Source organism: Protomyctophum bolini, assembly GCF_963924005.1.
Source record: "Protomyctophum bolini genome assembly, chromosome: 5".
Lineage (NCBI taxonomy): Eukaryota > Metazoa > Chordata > Actinopteri > Myctophiformes > Myctophidae > Protomyctophum > Protomyctophum bolini.
Window position 1 is genome coordinate 38,447,743 of NC_137866.1, and position 16,944 is coordinate 38,464,686.

General features: G+C 44.1%; 1 protein-coding gene across 6 annotated transcripts in view; it reads left to right on the top strand.

The window, feature by feature from the left end:
- LOC308316348 (serine/threonine-protein kinase WNK2) overlaps positions 1–16,944 on the top strand; it is a 51,908-nt gene that overhangs the window by 634 nt on the left and 34,330 nt on the right. For all 6 annotated transcript variants that reach the window (XM_080764914.1, XM_080764916.1, XM_080764917.1 and 3 more), the window contains exon 2: positions 358–1,196. In XM_080764914.1, coding sequence (XP_080621040.1) covers positions 531–1,196 — 666 coding nt within the window. In that variant the 5' untranslated portion in view covers positions 358–530. The remainder of the gene's footprint in view (positions 1–357; positions 1,197–16,944) is intronic.

Genomic DNA, 16,944 nt, shown 5'->3' on the forward strand with positions numbered 1-16,944 from the left:
AAGGCTAAAAAGGATCATTATTTAAGTTAACGACCCTCTGGAATTGGCGTGACTGTTCTAGCTATGTGTTGCCTTGTTATATCAGGGCTTTTCGGCAAGCGAAACCACTAAGACGTTATGTTACGCTTTGTTGTTTGATACTGACTCAGACTGCTTAAAAGCTAACACCATCATTCCACTTGTGCTGGCTTTGTATTTTCACCCAGTTATTACTAGTATGCTATTCTAAATTATTCTCCTTGACATCACGCTTAATCCCCACGAGATGCGAGATCATGTGACACACGTCAAATGTAAGCTCCCTGCAAATTGTTGCCCAGTGTTATTTATCTGCTTTTCTGCTACATTCTTTTGCAGCTCCTGGGATTTGATGAAACCTCATCTATGACATCCATCCCAGTGTTGATACGGGCCCATGCTGGAGGAAAACTGCGTCACCAAGTGGACGCTGCAGGTATTCGGCTCTGTGTTGGACACTAGCAATGGCTCATTCCATCTGGACGTGTAAGTGATTGAACTTTCCTTTCACCATGGAGCCTGGGGAGGATTCAAGCTCAGAGACCCCTGGAGGATTGACCTCTCCATCAGTACCTAACTCTCAAGGCGAACTCAACATAAATATGTATGAGACCCTAAGTGCTGGGAATGTCAATAATATGGACTCGACCCTGGTGAGAGGTGGCAGTGACCCCAACGCATACCCTCCATCCAGTTATCAGAGGATTGTGCATCAGAGATTCATCAGGAGAAGTTTGTGGTTCTCGGATTCATCCGAGGCACCTGAGGCACCTGAATTATTTGAGGCACCTGAATGTGACAACAAGAGTAAGATCCTGAACATAAACCTGCGAACAATTGTTGACAGGACACTGGTGACTAAGTCCAGGTTGCAGGAGGGTTCTAGCACTGAGAGTCAAGGTGGGCAAAAAGACAGCGCAACGGAAAGCGCCAGCGCTGACGAAGACAGGGAGAAGGGTGGAGATACGTTGACGGTTGCATGTAATGATGGTGGAAATCCTGCTGTCAAAGCTGCCAGCGACGAGAACGAGGAGGAGGCTGAGGTGAATGCTGTATCCACATCCCCGGGGGGAAGGTTCCTCAAGTTTGATATCGAGCTGGGCCGAGGGTCGTTCAAGACCGTGTACAAGGGCCTGGATACCGATTCCTGGGTTGAAGTTGCCTGGTGTGAGCTGCAGGTATGGTAGGATTTGGAAAACCTATGATCCCAATTTAATCTAATGTCTTGTGGATACGCATTTTAGACCGCACACCACATAGTGCTACTGTAGTTGAGAAAACGGGCGTGACTTGGGCCTTATTCGTTCAGTGGGTGAGGAAAGATCACGTGTGATCATGTGTGAAAGAAAATAAGCTATGCAACCACGTTTCCTTCATCACTAAGGCTAGTGATGGGATAGAATTAGTAAGATGAGTCTGTCAACTCTTATACAATATGATAGATGGCACATGGGTTGTTTTTCCCAGAGAGATTTCCATTAGTGGGATATTAGACCTCTCTCACAGGAAGCCCCCCCACCGTCTCCATTTGCTCTCTCTGCTGTCTGTCAGAGTCAGTGGGTTCACACATCTTGACAGAGTAATGGTGATGTCCGCAGGGACTTCAATCAGCCCACCGATGGTCAGGGAATCAAGTGCAAATGGGCTCCCACTAAATGTTAAATAGTTTACACTGACTCAGTGAATGATGAGCATTAGTCACTGAAATGCACTGAAAAACGCATACCAAGCATTGTACTAGAGATCTGCAGTTTATACCATACCAAGCATTGTACTAGAGATCTGCAGTTTATACCATACCAAGCCATTGTACTAGAGATCTGCGGTTTTGCAAGGAGACAATCCCTAGTCTTGTTGCATTACAGAGGGACAGAAAAACCACCAGCTTAGACTATGCAGAGGTATTAACTAATTATTTCCGTCCTTTGGAGACTGCAGCAGGGATTATGTCTCTCTCTTGTTCTCTCTTTCTCCCAGGAGGCTTAAGGCAACTACAGTAAGCATGACTGGCCTTCTCGTGGGCAGAGTACCATTAGTTTGACCTCTCGTTTGCTTTCCTTATTCAGACTCTGGGGCCTGGGCGGCTGGGCCATTAGGAAACAAGAGAGAAGTCTTAAATTTGTAAATATGATCATGTGCCCTATTTATCACTCAAGTCAGGAATGTACAGCCCCTGTGGTGGACTGTACACGACTGCGCACACACACACACACACACACACACACACACCCCCCATTCCACCCCGGTAGCGCCTCGCCACTGCAGGTTGTGTGCTGCACTGCCCCCTGCCTCCCTCCCTCCGTGCAACAGGAGGCGAGCAGACAGGAAACAGCTGATGTACGCTGCAGCGTGCTGGGAGCAGTGTGGCCAGCCCTGTCGCCTCGATGAATGCTTTGCCCAGGGTGCCGAAAACACGCTGGGTCAGTATGTCGGAGACAAAGGGCAAGGGAATGTTGGGTATGTGACCTGACCCCCGGGGGTGTGTGTTACACATGGCAATCGCAAGACAATGATTTTTAGTACGTTCCAGAAAATGCTTTGGAAGGTGCAGTGTTGGCTGGGAGGGGTTTCGCTCTGATTGTGTCTAGCTTTGAGGATGACTTCACTCAGGCGGTGATGTCATCATGTATGTAGGGTAGGCTGATTACTAGCGGGGATGATTTAAATATCTTGCTCAGCTTTCTGACTCTGAACATGACACACCGGATGGTATAATATTTAGGAGGAACTAGGAAGGAAACTATTTATTTTGCTTCTCGTCAGTGACCCATTCTGCAAGTCCCCCTAGTGGCCACTTAATGTATACAATGGACTGTGATCATACAACAGGTCATTTTCCCACAGTCATCAGTGTAACCCCCTCTGTCTTCGTTCTAACGGAGCTTTGAATTGATGCCTGTAACAGGACAACTGCTTGTTAAACAAAAAATGCTATGCTGATGTGTGTTCCGAAATCAGAATGCACCCTGGTTCTTCCACGTGAAGAGCAGATCAGGTATTGCGTGGCCATGTCGATCAAATCGCACACACGCTGCATTCTTTGGTCAGCCACTCTAGTTTATATTGGCTGTTAAATTGTATTGTAATGTATAGCCATGATTTTTCATTGGCTGCATTTCAATCCTGATGGTTCGTTATTAAGTGATTGCAAGCGGTTTTGATATTGAATCGATGCCAAACTACTAATTGTAGCCTTAACGACCGGTGCCTAGAATGGACACACTGAGTGTATAATGTGATTTATACTTAGTTGGAAAATGGCTCACAGTGTCTTAAACTGCAACGTGATGTGAGCTTGTAGATCGCATTCGGTCCATGACACTGGTGCGACCAATGTCTCGTTCATCAAAGTGCAGCCAGTGTTTCATTGAGTTGCTTAACGAGAGCATCACAGTTTGTAGTCCCAGTGAGATTCATCAGTATGTTTAACGATGAGTCTTGTTGTCATCCAACTGCCAGATTGGTGTTGCCTACTAGCCTGTAAAATCAGTCCGAGTTACATATCCACACAGTACACATGCTACAATGCCCACCACACCAAACTCTTATTTGCGTTCAGCAACATAGTGTATGTGTTATCTCGGCACGTGGCTTTTAGGGCAGTAAGGTTAGGGCCCATGTTATTCATATTTCCTTCAGTGATGCATAAACGGTGCCACCTTGGATTTCAGTGCAAGGCAGAGACGCTGATTGTCCGCTGTTCCTCACTCTTGTGGTCACATGACTCCGTGGCATACAGATATCTGTGTGCTGTAATTTTCCTTCACTTACTGTCGGTCTCGTTCTCTCCCCTCTCTTCCCGTCTCCCTCACGTCTATCTCCGCTCTCGCTGCTGGCATCACATGGATGGCCCTGGCACAGGGAATGGATGTTGATCTGAGAGGCAGATCCTATATGCATTTCTCTCTCATTGTTTGTCAAACACAAACCCTTCTCCAATTTCTATTTGTGTCATAGCGTTCAGCGTTGTCACTCAGAGTCATCACCATTTCGGAAACGTACAGATTCTGCCTGACAGCTTGCTTGTAGATTTGATCTATGTGCACATCCACACTCTTACACGCCCAGTTCACCTCTGACTTTGTGCAGACAGGACTGTGGAATTTGGCAACAGGCTTGTTGTTTCACTGATAAGATCTGCTGTGCTGTTGAGCTTCTGCAGAGCTGCTGACGACACAACGGCAGCGGAATGAAGCTCCTCATTCTCCACTGAGAGGAACTGGACACAGAAACACAAGTCTTTGTATACATGATGACTTCATTGGAGTTCTTGTTGGCCAAAGGCTTTAGGTCTTAAAATATAACGTAGTGTGAGGAAAAATACCATACTGTACATCTACTACTGTGTATTCTCTCCCATGAAACAGAACATGAAGTATATATGCCAGCGACAGGCATATGGGTCAAGCGTGTCATTTTGTGTCATTGGGCGTGTGCGAAAAGACATGCCTGAGGAAATGAAGCAGTTGGATATTTAAAAAGAATTGGCTATATAGGTGGTTATAATAGAGGTCTCTCTGCGTGTCCCTAAAAAGTCTTAAATAAACTTAAATAAATATTTATTTTAAATGGTCCAAATCTGAGTTTTGTCATGTGATAAGCTTAAAGTAAACTAAATACAAACTGATTTGTTTCAGTGGAAGGATCCGTTTTATGTGACTGCAAGAGTTTACGGGTAGACAACCCTAAATGGTTCTACAGTAGTACTGTCTGTCAGTAGGAGTGTTTCTGAGAAGATTACTTTTTACTTTCTGATTCAGTCAAGCTAGGTAACGGCCAATGCACCAAAATTGCAGCTTCATGGGTAAATGCAAGTGTAACAATAAATGCCTTGAGAGAAGTGAATCCAACAGTCGGCAATGAAACCTGTGCCCGGTAATTTCCCCGATTTTAGTTTAATTCTTAAATTTAATTTCCTCATCTTTCTGACACCTGCAGACGCCAGATCAGCTAATCGTGTTTTATTAACCTGTGCCGTTAACAACAACAATCCCTTCTTGATCAGTGAGATGGAAAAATAAAAACAAAGTGGTACCTGTTCAAGTGGGTCATTTGTTCCAAACCATTGGGTGGTAAGAGGCCCTTTGGAGCAGGACCAGGGAGGCTCGTGGCTATAACTAACAAGGCCTTATCAGTAGCCACTGCTCCAGGCATGTCACTCACAACTCCTCTGTCTCTCTCTGCCAATCCAGTACCCAGGGGAGATGAGGCCCAGGCCTGTTGGAGCCTCAGCAGATACCTAGTTAATGGGGTGTAGACCTCATGGCCTGGTGGCGCACATTTTAATCATCGTACATCATCATCAAGATTGGTGGTCCCTTATTGGCCGAGTGTTCCCACTGACATACTATACATATGCCGATTTGCTTCGACACATGACGTAAATTCTCCATTTATTGTCAATGGCATTTAATGTTTGTGTTCAGACAACACAAACATTAAACTCTATAGGGGCAAATGGTCTAGAGATTTAAAAAGAGGGGCAAAGTTATCTCAGTGGATAGAGTGGAGTATAAGAGAGACTAATATGAGTGACTATAGACGAACCGTACTCTGTAGGCCAGCTGTATGCAAACAATGCTGCGGAGTCAATCTGCACTTAATGTGACACCGCAGCTATGATTGTGCCCAGGGCGGCTTGCATGGATATAGCAGAGGAAAGTGTGCTACATTAACATATGGGTGCAAGAGATAACTTGCCTACCAACCCCAACCCTGCTTTCCTTCTCAGGTCATAGGTGGCGGAAATGCCTTTAAGACCAAAGCCTGCCTAGCTCACAGAAGATTTCCTGGCATGCATGTTGAATCTAACTAAGTGGCAGCCATTACTTAGCATGCCATTACTTAGCATGCCACTGCAGTGGAACTCAGACATGACGGATGACATCATTGGGCGGCGGCGGGCAGCTGAAAGGAAAGGAAGCTATGTGTAATATGGGGAGGGTATTTATCTCCTGGCGTGCAATCAAGAAGCCTTTGCAGATCAATACTGAGCATGAACATCCATCCACTCGTACTTATGCGCATGGGACATTTTACATACATGGTTAAAATGGTATTTGGTGACAGGAAGGAACAACTACTGATTATTTGAGGGGGATCAGGGGAAGAACTGATTGAATGAGGAACCCAATACGTTTCTTTTGTGTGTTTTGTAGAAATCATTGAGGAGTGTGGATTCCACATTTTAAAAACGGAACACATAATACATTATCATGCTTGTTTATGAGCAGGTGCATAATGCTTGGTAGAACTGGGCTACAGGCTGTGTAGTGAAATCACATTTTATGATGTGATTTCCCTGTAGGCTGAAACATTGGCTCTTGCATCTGCTTTCATGGCACAGACCTCAACAACAGACACACCCTCTGAGTCTGCAACAGAGAAACTCGGACTCAAGACTAATGCTTGCTGTTTGTGTCATATCTTTGGTTAAATAGTATGTAGTTGTGTCTGGTTTTATTGTGACGGATAGGGAGGTGGGTTGTACAATGTTGTGGTCACTGGTCGCTCGCTAACCCTTGTGTACTGGTGAGGAAGTAAGGGTGAGGTGCAACAGCTGACCAAATTAGAAAAACGGTGGCTATTGTCACAATAGTTCATTAGGACCGTTAATGCTTTTTGGAATCTGGGGCATTTTTTTACAAACACCTCGGCATCCGGTTGTGGCCCCATACTTATCTCCTGAAGTATGTAGACAAAGGTTACTTTTAAGTTAACCAAGTTAACAAAGGTTACTTTTAAGCCAACAACGTGACTCTTTCTGGCGGTCGGCAAACTGATGAATTAAAAAAGAAAACTATTGATTTTACATTGAGAATAAACAATCTTGTGTTGAATGACATTTTAAAAAGTGTTACATTTCTTTATATTCTGATAGTACTGTACACATTGGTATAGACTATATGGAGGATACATGGGCATTGCGCAACTGTCGGCCCGGGGGCCACATGCGCCCCCCCACCCTAACTTATTATCAGAATACCGATATATTATTGATTTCAGCTGTTAACATCTGTCTGTATTAGTAGTTTAATTAATGACTAGTATTAAAATGTAATGTATTTTTATGTTCAATGTATTTGTATTTAAGTTCATAAAGTTAACATAAGTATAACTAAATAGATTTGAAATTAAATTAAATTATTTATTTTCAGGACTCCAATTAAATAGCAAAAACATTTTTCATTCCAATTCAGAAATCGCAGATCTACAAGCTGAGTAGCAGATCTACAAGCTCAAAACGCATTGAGCTTGTAGTTCGGCAATTTTGGCTACTTTTGTGTGACATGGAATGACAAAGTAGTGCATTAATAAAGTGAAATTACGTAGATAAGAGGTTTCCGCCAGACAGTATGCAATGTGGCCATCTAGAGCTGAGTGTGGAAATATGGCCCACTCCATCGTCAACGTTGCCCACAGTATAACGGGTGACTGTCCCCGTTTCCCCAGCTCTTGATTAAACAGAAAATACATTTGCAGGTCAGGATATGAGAACTCGGGTCCACTCTGGTTGTAGTATTAAATGGAGCATTAATTAATGAAAAAAACAAAGATGGACAAATGGACATACACTAGGGTTTGTGCCCGACAGTGACTATGTGGATCATGTCCAACTGGGTGAAGTCTGTTGTGTGTACATGCCTCCCGTGTGGTGTTTAGTCTGTGATGGGTGAGGGTATTCTGCTGAATAAAGAGCATAGGGCATGTTGCCCTGGCTCGGTGCCCCCTCACTGCAGAGAGAGAGAGAGAGACAGACAGAGAGAGTCCCTGCTGGGCAGGTCAACCCAGGACACCACCACCCAGCCAGAACTTTGGCAGTCTTATGTGCAAACCACAGCTTGAGAACAGGATCACATGCCTCTATGGCCGTCTTACCTCCACCACATTCTGTCACTTTCTAATTTACACGAGTCCATTTTGGCTCCATTAGGTTTGACTAGTTTGCTCCATTAGGTTTTACTAGTTTCAGTATGGTGGTCATTCATGTTTGCATGGTTAATGCTGTCCCAGGGCAGATGGGTGAAATTGGGTATCATAGCACCACAGCTGTTCCCAAAAATCTTGTGTTGGCTCGCCTGGGTTTTATTTATAATGGATCCATCTGACTGTATATGTGTTATGCTTGAGCATGCATGGGTTAGAGTTAGACGGTGTGTTTAGGACGTCACTGGCAGCTGTTGTGCTTTTGGATTTGTTGGCCATGCAAAATAACACCTGGTCTTTTTAATCATATTGTTGTATTATGAGAAGGCTGTGGAAATCAGACACTGACATGTGCAACTACCCAGTGTGCTCTGTGGTTCAAAAAGGATTTGATCAAATCTGTAATTAAACGTGAATCCACAGTCTTTTCAAATCAAAACTTTTAATTAAAATGTTAGTGGACAGCGGGTGGAAAACTATTTGTGCAAAAATGTGTTTGGGGTGAGCTCAGACACAGAAGGCATTTATTGTTATGTCAGAAGATTTTCACCCTGGCCTCACCCTGGTAAAAACAACAGGTGAAGTGAGCCTTTAAGCCAAAAAGAAGGGTGGCATGCCACTACTTTTATCAGCAGGTTTATCCTGCCGACTTTGGAGAAGTCAACAACAATCATAACAGGTTAGTTTTACTTTAATACATGGAACACACCACCTATAACCTATTGGTTGCTTGGTAAAATGCCCAGACTCTACACTGGCGCTTACAACGCAATACCAACACAGAGGAACCTGAGCTGACCATGACTGAGATTAGGTGGCCTCCGTGAGCCAGATGCACCAGGCCTACCGGTCATCTGACAAACCCTTTTGAAATGAATTATAGTGAATAAAAGGTAAACCTGGTTAGATTAGAGAACTTGCACCCCCGTACAGTGTTGATCTTTAGACAGCAGCTTTGGCGTTTGAACCCCTTTTTAGAGTAGTGGAGGGCCCCTGGAGAGCAGTGGAGGGCCCCTGGAGAGCAGTGAGAACTGTGCCCTTCTGTGGCCTCATCTCTAGTCACTGGAGGATAGCCTAAACCGGTCCGCAGCCCTTGGGAGGTGGACTATTTGGGGATTATTTAAGCTTGAAATGACCTCAATTGCCCTTTCAAAACCCTTCCATCCATCAAATGCCAGAAGTCGGGTCTCTTTCTGCCAGGTAGACGTAATTAACCATAACTCGGCAGATATCAGAACTGTTGCATAAGCAGAATTAGACGGAAAGAGGAAGGCTTCTAATCACTGATCATTTTTTGTCGATTCATCCTTCGTTTTGTGCGACAAAAGCGATGCTTGTTCGGCTGCCTAGTGCCTACTGCCTGCCTACGCACTTTGTCTTTGACCAGGAAAGAGGTTTATAATAGAAGGTATGCATGTTGTAAGACAGGCTGCTGAACTCCAGGTCACCTCCATCCAGACGCAATTGCTCACTTACACACCGTTGTGTGTGGGTGCCATGAGCCACTGGTATTACTGTGACAATTATTGGTTTTAGTTATTTATTTATTTTGCGTGTGTGCAAACTAAAGCTTAGACAGACAGCTTAGCCTCCCCATAGTCAATTTAGTCATGGCTCCTCGTCATTTCCCTTTTGCCCGTGTTCTGTTGACTGACTCCCAACACAGCCATTCACAGCACAGGGGCCATGTAACTTTCAGCCTGATAGACCTGCATATTGTATTGGTATTTGGCAGGTGTTGCTCAGAGTATTTTAGTTTGTTTGTCATCTTTCACTGTGACGTGGCTGCGTGTGGGCATACTCGGCTTTTCAGGCTTCTCGTCGCTGAATGATGCACGCAGTCCGAAAAACCCTCGCAGTCCTCTCCCCCTTGGCCTTTCACTGCCACCGTCTCATCATCTTCTCGACAGTCGCCATCATGTTAAATATTTCACTGTGTCACCCAGGAGATCAGCAAGCCAATTACAGCAGAGCCTGCCAATGGAGCAACGGCGTAGCCAGACTCTAAAAGAGAAAAGGTGATAACAGGCAGGCGCTGCGACTGTCCAAATCCTTTTGCAGTCCAAGAATGATGGGACACAATGCAGTTGAATTCTATCTTATCTGCTGGCTCATAGCAGGTCCTCTACCATAGTATAGCATAGTAATGTAATGTCTGCCCCAGCGAGAACAGGGACACTAGGGTTCATTTGGTTATTACCGTTTTGCAACACGGTATGTTTTCCCCACAGCGACGACATTACTTCCTGCTGTCAAAGTGCTACTTTTGGCTCAAATCTCATTAGCCAAATGTTCTGACACATCAGGCGGACCCCAAGTAGAGCTGACCACATTCTAGTGCAGAAGGCAAGTTTGGAACATAATCCACTTCATGCTATTGTGCTTACAATTTAAATGAAAGTAAGCCCAAAATATTGCTAATCTGGGCCTCGTTAACCACGGATCAGGCAGGAGGAGCTCAGAGTGAAGTAGTGGCAATGGTGGTTGAAAAGTGGAAGTGTAGAGCCAAGTTGAACGTATATTTTGTTTCAGAGCATGTAATTAAAGCTGCAGTCCATAGTTTGTTTATGTCCTAACCGGGATTCCCATACCCTGAAACGTTGGTAACTTAATAAACAGTATTTTTTGCATCGTGAGTATGAGCTGTGCAACCTCTCCTTTCTATTTTCAAGTTTGTCTCCCGTGGTCAGCACCTCCCCACTATTGGTGTGTGCTCCTACCTTTGTGTTTGCTTTGATACTAACCGGGATTCTAACACAGTCTGAACATCTATCCAAGAGGCAATCCATACTTGGCCTGAACAGATATTGCACTTGTATGGCATTTGAGCAGTACAACTTGTCAACCAGTGTGGGTGTCCAACCCAACACCTACATCAATCAATCAGATTTTATTGTCACTTCCACAATATACACTGGACATAAAGGGGAGCAAAATACCGTTCTCCACAACTCATGATGCTTCACATTTCAAAACAATAGACACATTAAAAAGAGGCAAAAAACATTAAACGAGCTCATTAAGAGAGCAGACAACATTGGCAGGAGTAACTGCTGATGCATTCAAAGTGCAATATAGATTTCCCAATGTAAGTGTAGGGCCACCTCCAATCACTGCAGTGTGCGGAGAGAGACCACCTCCAATCACTGGCACTGCAGTGTTGGAAACAAAAAAAAGGGGCGGATTCCGGATGGCAGCTTTACTGCAGTAATGACAACGAATACCCAAACTTTTGGTATTCATTCAAATTAATAGTATATGTATATCGGACATGTATCACTGATGCACTGGCATGTTTAGACAATACATGCATTACTCTTCATGTGACCACCGCGCTCTGACTTTAGGTGCGTTACCCGTTCAAAACATATCAAATAAATAACGGTAGGGGGTCACACTACCTGATGAAGGCTGAATAGCCGAAACGTTTGTCCTTGTTAAAAATTGAAATAAATATTTTGAACTGAATGGTGTGTGCGACCCACTACCGTTATTTATTTGACAATACATGCATGCAATGTCATGCATGTAAGATTATAAATGCTAGGCCCAGGTGGTGGTTTGCCTTTGCAGGGCGCGACAGCAGCAGCAGCACACGAGAGACTTCACATCTTAATTTCCGGTGTGAGATGAGATGAATCCATCTCTGTAAATGACAATACTCGTCTTTTACTGCCTTCACAGAGCGGTTGTGGGCAGGCCTGCGTCTGTGTGCATGCGAGTACGACTAAGGATGAGCGACGGCGTTAATAAACAGCCCACATTTTCCTCAGCCGTGTGTGTGTGTGTGTGTGTGTGTGTGTGTGTGTGTGTGTGTAACCTGACTGTACCGTACCCGCTGCACTCCTGATCTACAATAAGGAAGTGCTTTCATGCCGATTCCCTTGACAAAACTAGAGTGACTGCACAGCTTACGTATGCGATGATTTTTAAATGTAAAACTCAGACTGTGAAATAATATGGCTGGAGACAGAGTTCTATACCGTCTGTGACTTTGTGCATGTGAACCTCTAGCAGAGCTTTTACATGAAGGAGGATTCATGTCAATTTGTAGTATCTTTTTGACATTTTCCTTGCCGCCTGTATTGTGTCACATATTCGGCATGTGGATCCCTTAGTTTGATGCATGATGTAAATATTCCTCTTCTAACTGCAAGTGATGTAGACCATATTGTATTGTACGGGCAGGCTTGCACCAGATGACCTTTTCAACTGGGTTTTTAAGTGGCCCTTAATACGGCCCAATATGTGTGTCGTAATGGGAAGCTATGAGTCTTAAAAGTTCACCAATAGTGCAGTGCTCCACTTAGCAGATCTATGTATAAGCACAATGTCTATCGGCATGTGTTAAGCAACATTAATTGTCTGATCTTCTAGGTTTTGTTTAACCACATTAACCCTTGAGTCCCTATTTTAGGCATGTTTAATAGGCAACAATTTTCAAAAATAGCCTAGGCTCAAGCCTTGTACAGTGTATACATTGACATACATACTTAAGCAGGGACCTAGAATCAGACAATATACTTTTGAAATTACAATCTGTACATTGACACTATAGAATACTGCATGCAAGTAGAAAGATGCAATCATGCAGAATTGCAATTCTCTCTCATAGCACTGACGAAGGCCCCAGGACAAAAAAGGTTTGCTAATTTTAACTCGCTGTGAGCACAGAGCACTTTATTATGAGCATCTAAAAATAAAATAAATTCTATTTTCAGTCTTAAGGAATCTTCCTTCATTTGTCATGCAGCGAGCGAGTCTTTTCCTGCCAGTTTGCCTATCTCTATAGAAGAGTTGAGTTGGGTATGTCACTGTATACTGTCCAATCAGATGAGTGCAAAGGGTACAAATGACTTGGGAGGCGTTCTGAATCACTGGCCAATTGGAGAGAATAGAAAGTTATTGCACGATTTAAACGATTTCTTTCAACGATTTAAGCGCTGGAGTGCAATAACGATACTCTGCTTGCCTATAGAGCGTCGCAGTCCCGCCCCCTCGAGAGACCCGGAAAATAAATCCCTGTTCATTTTCCTCATAGACTTTTCAGAAAGTATTTATTCAAAGACGTCGTACGAGGCCAACTCTTGTCGTGACCAATCATGACAACAAACACAATTTTTCGGGCCAAACAAAGAATTAGAAAGTAGAAAAGAACGGCAGGTTACAACACTTTTTTTGTTGTTTTTCTTCTTTGTAATTATTAGTTTGTTCCAAAATATTGTGTGTGTTGTCATGATTTGTCACGACAAGAGTTGGCTTCGTACGACGCTTAAAAGGTCTTTAAATAAATACGTTTTGAAAAGCCTATGGAGAAAATAAATGGAGAATCATTTCCTGGGCCGTTCGTTGTTCTGAAAGGGGGAGGGACTGCAACGCTCTATAGGCAACCACACTAAATATACATACACCATGCATGCTGTACGATGGTGCTGTGCAACGAAAATGGCACAAACGAGGCACATTCGCGTTGTGAGCCCAAATCACATTTCTGGCTTATCAAGAATGGAATCAAATTGCAAATCAAAGTATGAACAGCAAAAAAAAGAAGTGGAGACACATTTCTTGCTGATCACATTTCAACCACATCCCTAGGTGGTTTGAATATGATTACCAATCTGATTTCTAAATGTGTGCTCACAGCGTGTTGCATTGCGACTAAAGTCTTTACTTTACTCATTGCTCATGCCTATGTCGTTACGTTATTACCACAGCAACCAATGCAGCTGGGTTGACAATGTCATAAGACACAAATACAATCTCATCACTTGCAAATAACAGTGTGGACAGTCAGTTCTAAAGATCTGATTTGAGAAACAAATTGGATTTGCCTGCAGTCTGACTCTGAACAGAGCCTAATTTGATTGGAGACATCAGTGTACAGTAGCCTACTTGCTTTCATTGCAGTGCAGTCCAACATCCTCTCCTGGGTTATATAGTAGCAGCAATATTTTTATTCATAATGGCCTTTTGCAGATTTACAGTATTGCCTAAATGTGGGTTTTCCCCCCTTCACAAATACATAATTAGAAATTCATGTATTAAATAAACCTTTGACCTTTTTGTCTGTTTGGCAAATCCTACCACATGTAATTCAATGTAAATGTTTGAAAGTTATTTTACACTTTTCAATAGTTCTTGAGAAGGCACATGTGTTGCTTGCAAAGAAAACCTGTACAATTGATTAAGAGAATGTCTGAAGCCGAAAACTGCCGATGCAAAACATTTGAAATTTATTTTTACATTTTTACTTTGTTAAATTTCTAATTGTTTTTTCTTTCTTTTTTTTGAGGGGTGCTAGGCTAGCCCCTCCTATGCCCAGCTTTGTCTGTCCGTGTGTACCCCATAGCGATGATTTGATTGGCTGAGCAATGCACGTATTGATGATAAAAAGTGAGGACAGAAAATTGAAGACAGAAAGGTGAGGACACAAATTGTGATTGGCTGGAATGAGATGTATGATAAGAGCGCCCCTCACTTCACACAGGTGTGATTCTTTTATACACTCACCCCCACCCCTACATCCCAAAAACGATTATTGATTATTAATTTCCATAATCGATTTCGGGTCCTATTAACGATAATCGATTAATCGGACCCATCCCTTCCTGCTGCCTCCTGCATTATGTGCAAATTCAAAAAGGGTGGTACACACACAGGCCAGTCGAGCACTTACAACTGCAACACTTGGAAAAATAATCACCTCCAAGGACAGAAAGTAACTCATAACATGTTGTGTCTACAGTGGATTTTTATGAAACAAACACTTTGAGGATAGAAAGAGAATAATTCAAGCTTTTCGTACAGCTGCAATGTTGGTGAGTTTGACGTTGTGTAATACAATCAGATAGGACTTTTCTGTTTGGATGAATGAGCTATCTATGGGAAGTTGCACCTTGTTAGCACCTTGTCATCAACGTATATGGTATACCTAGTCTCCCTAAGCAGCACTAATATAGCTGAACATGAGAGAGATGTAGTGTAGTGGGTGGCAGCCGAATGGAGCAGAGATTTATAGATTACTTCCTGCTAATGTCACAATCCATTTGTTCTATGCCTACCAGTTGCGTGTGCCTTGGTGGCTAGTGGCTACACACTATAGCCAGCCTGTAGCTCTGTTCTTGCACAGTTATTAACCAGCATATCAATAGGCGGGGAAAAAAGGTCAACAATTCTTCAAAAATGACAAGCTCACAATGCACCGTGGTGCGTTTGTACTTTGTAGATCAGCTATTTCTGAGTGTAGCACACACGTGACGAGATTCCTGAAATCCGCACCTGCAAGTTGATTACAGCACAGCTGTCAATTAAAATAACAGAATGAGTGATCCTATGCCAGACGGAGACATGTGTGGGTGGTGGTGAGGATTCATGATTCCTGTGTGTGTGTGTGTGTGTGTGTGTGTGAGTGTGTGCGCGCGTGTGTGTGTGTGTGTGTGTGTGTGGGGTGGGGGGGCGGGGTCAGGGTGGGGGGCATGCATGGATATACTTTAAATGCCTTCGTGAGCACATATGTTTGTATATCTTGCCATGCCAAGTGCAACATGCCTGAGCCACCATGTGGCTCCTAAATTATGCAGGAGCCCCTGTGTTTGCTAAGAGGGAAAACAGATATGCAGGAGAGCAAATGGAGGAAGAGTCGGTAGCGTGCGTGCGGGTGGTCGTGGGGGATGGGAGAGGACTTGGGGTTATTTAGGAACAGCCGTGTGATTCCTGAAGAACAAACGATGGAGGCCTCTTGTGAGGTTTAGGGTGGGGGGCAATTGTTGGGGGAAAAGCAGCAGCATGCTGGGAAGTGGGATGATGATGATGATGAGAGGTGGGGCTGGGGAAAGGAAAGTGAAGATTCTAGGGGGAAGAATGGGGGTCTGGTTGTCAACCTAAAAGTAAACCGATCCTTCTGCACCTCAAACAACCCTCCTCTTTTTCCTCTGTTTTTGTCAATTGACAGTGAATAGACAACGTCGATCCTTGTGCCCATCCCTTCCCGGTGCAGCAAGGTGCATTTGGGGATAAACCCGGCCAAACTTAGCTCAGCCCAAACTCCAGCGTCAGCCCTGTATAGCTCAGCTTGGCTCAGTGGAACAGGCTCTCTGCAGAACTGAATTATGCATGGGACTTGAGAGGAGTGCAGTGAAAATGCCCAACCACACACACACACACACACACACACACACACACACACACATTATAGACCCAACTGTGCACATATCCGAATGTAACGCACGCACAAGCAAGCCATGTTTTATCATTCACCACATCACGACTCTCCTCTGCAATACATTACATTACAACAGCCTTTCTTTTATATATATTTATCTGTGTTTGACGTATTATTTGTTGCATTTGAACCCTTTAGCCTACCCCTTCTTACAGGGGGGATCGCTCCTGTTGAATAATTAATCAGATCACCCCCCGGCTTGTGTTCGTTACATTCTGCTGTTAATGTCAGTCTGTCTCCGTGTGGGGCGGGGACCATGCTTCGTGCTCATGTGTTCCTTGCTTGTCTTTGTTACGTAAGCCTTCTCTGCGGTGTGTGTGCGGGTGGGTTTAAAGTTATGGTTAAAGAAACCATAACACTATGAAAGTGCTTTTCGCTAGTGTCGTGTCCCACACAATTGTGTACAGAGTTGGGTAGTGTGTTGTTTGGGGGGAGGGCAGATGGAGCGGCGTGAGTGGGATGCTGGGGGATGGTGATGGGAGTGGTTGGTGCTAAGGGGTGCAGAGATGGAAAAGGATTGCAGATATGGGGGGAGGGGCAGAGATAACATAGGGGTAGTGTGGGTGAGGAAAGCGAATAAGTGGGTGACGCGGAATGATGGGGGATGTCTGGTGAGGGAGATGGATGAACTGTAACCTTTTGCTGCAGTGTCTGTTGGCTTGGGTGTGACTTCGTTGATGCGCGAGGCGAGCGCACGGCTCCCCTGGGGGACCGCTGTGGTCGTCTTTCCGTTTATCATTAGAAGGGGGCAGGCACACCATTTATTCACAGCTTCAGGG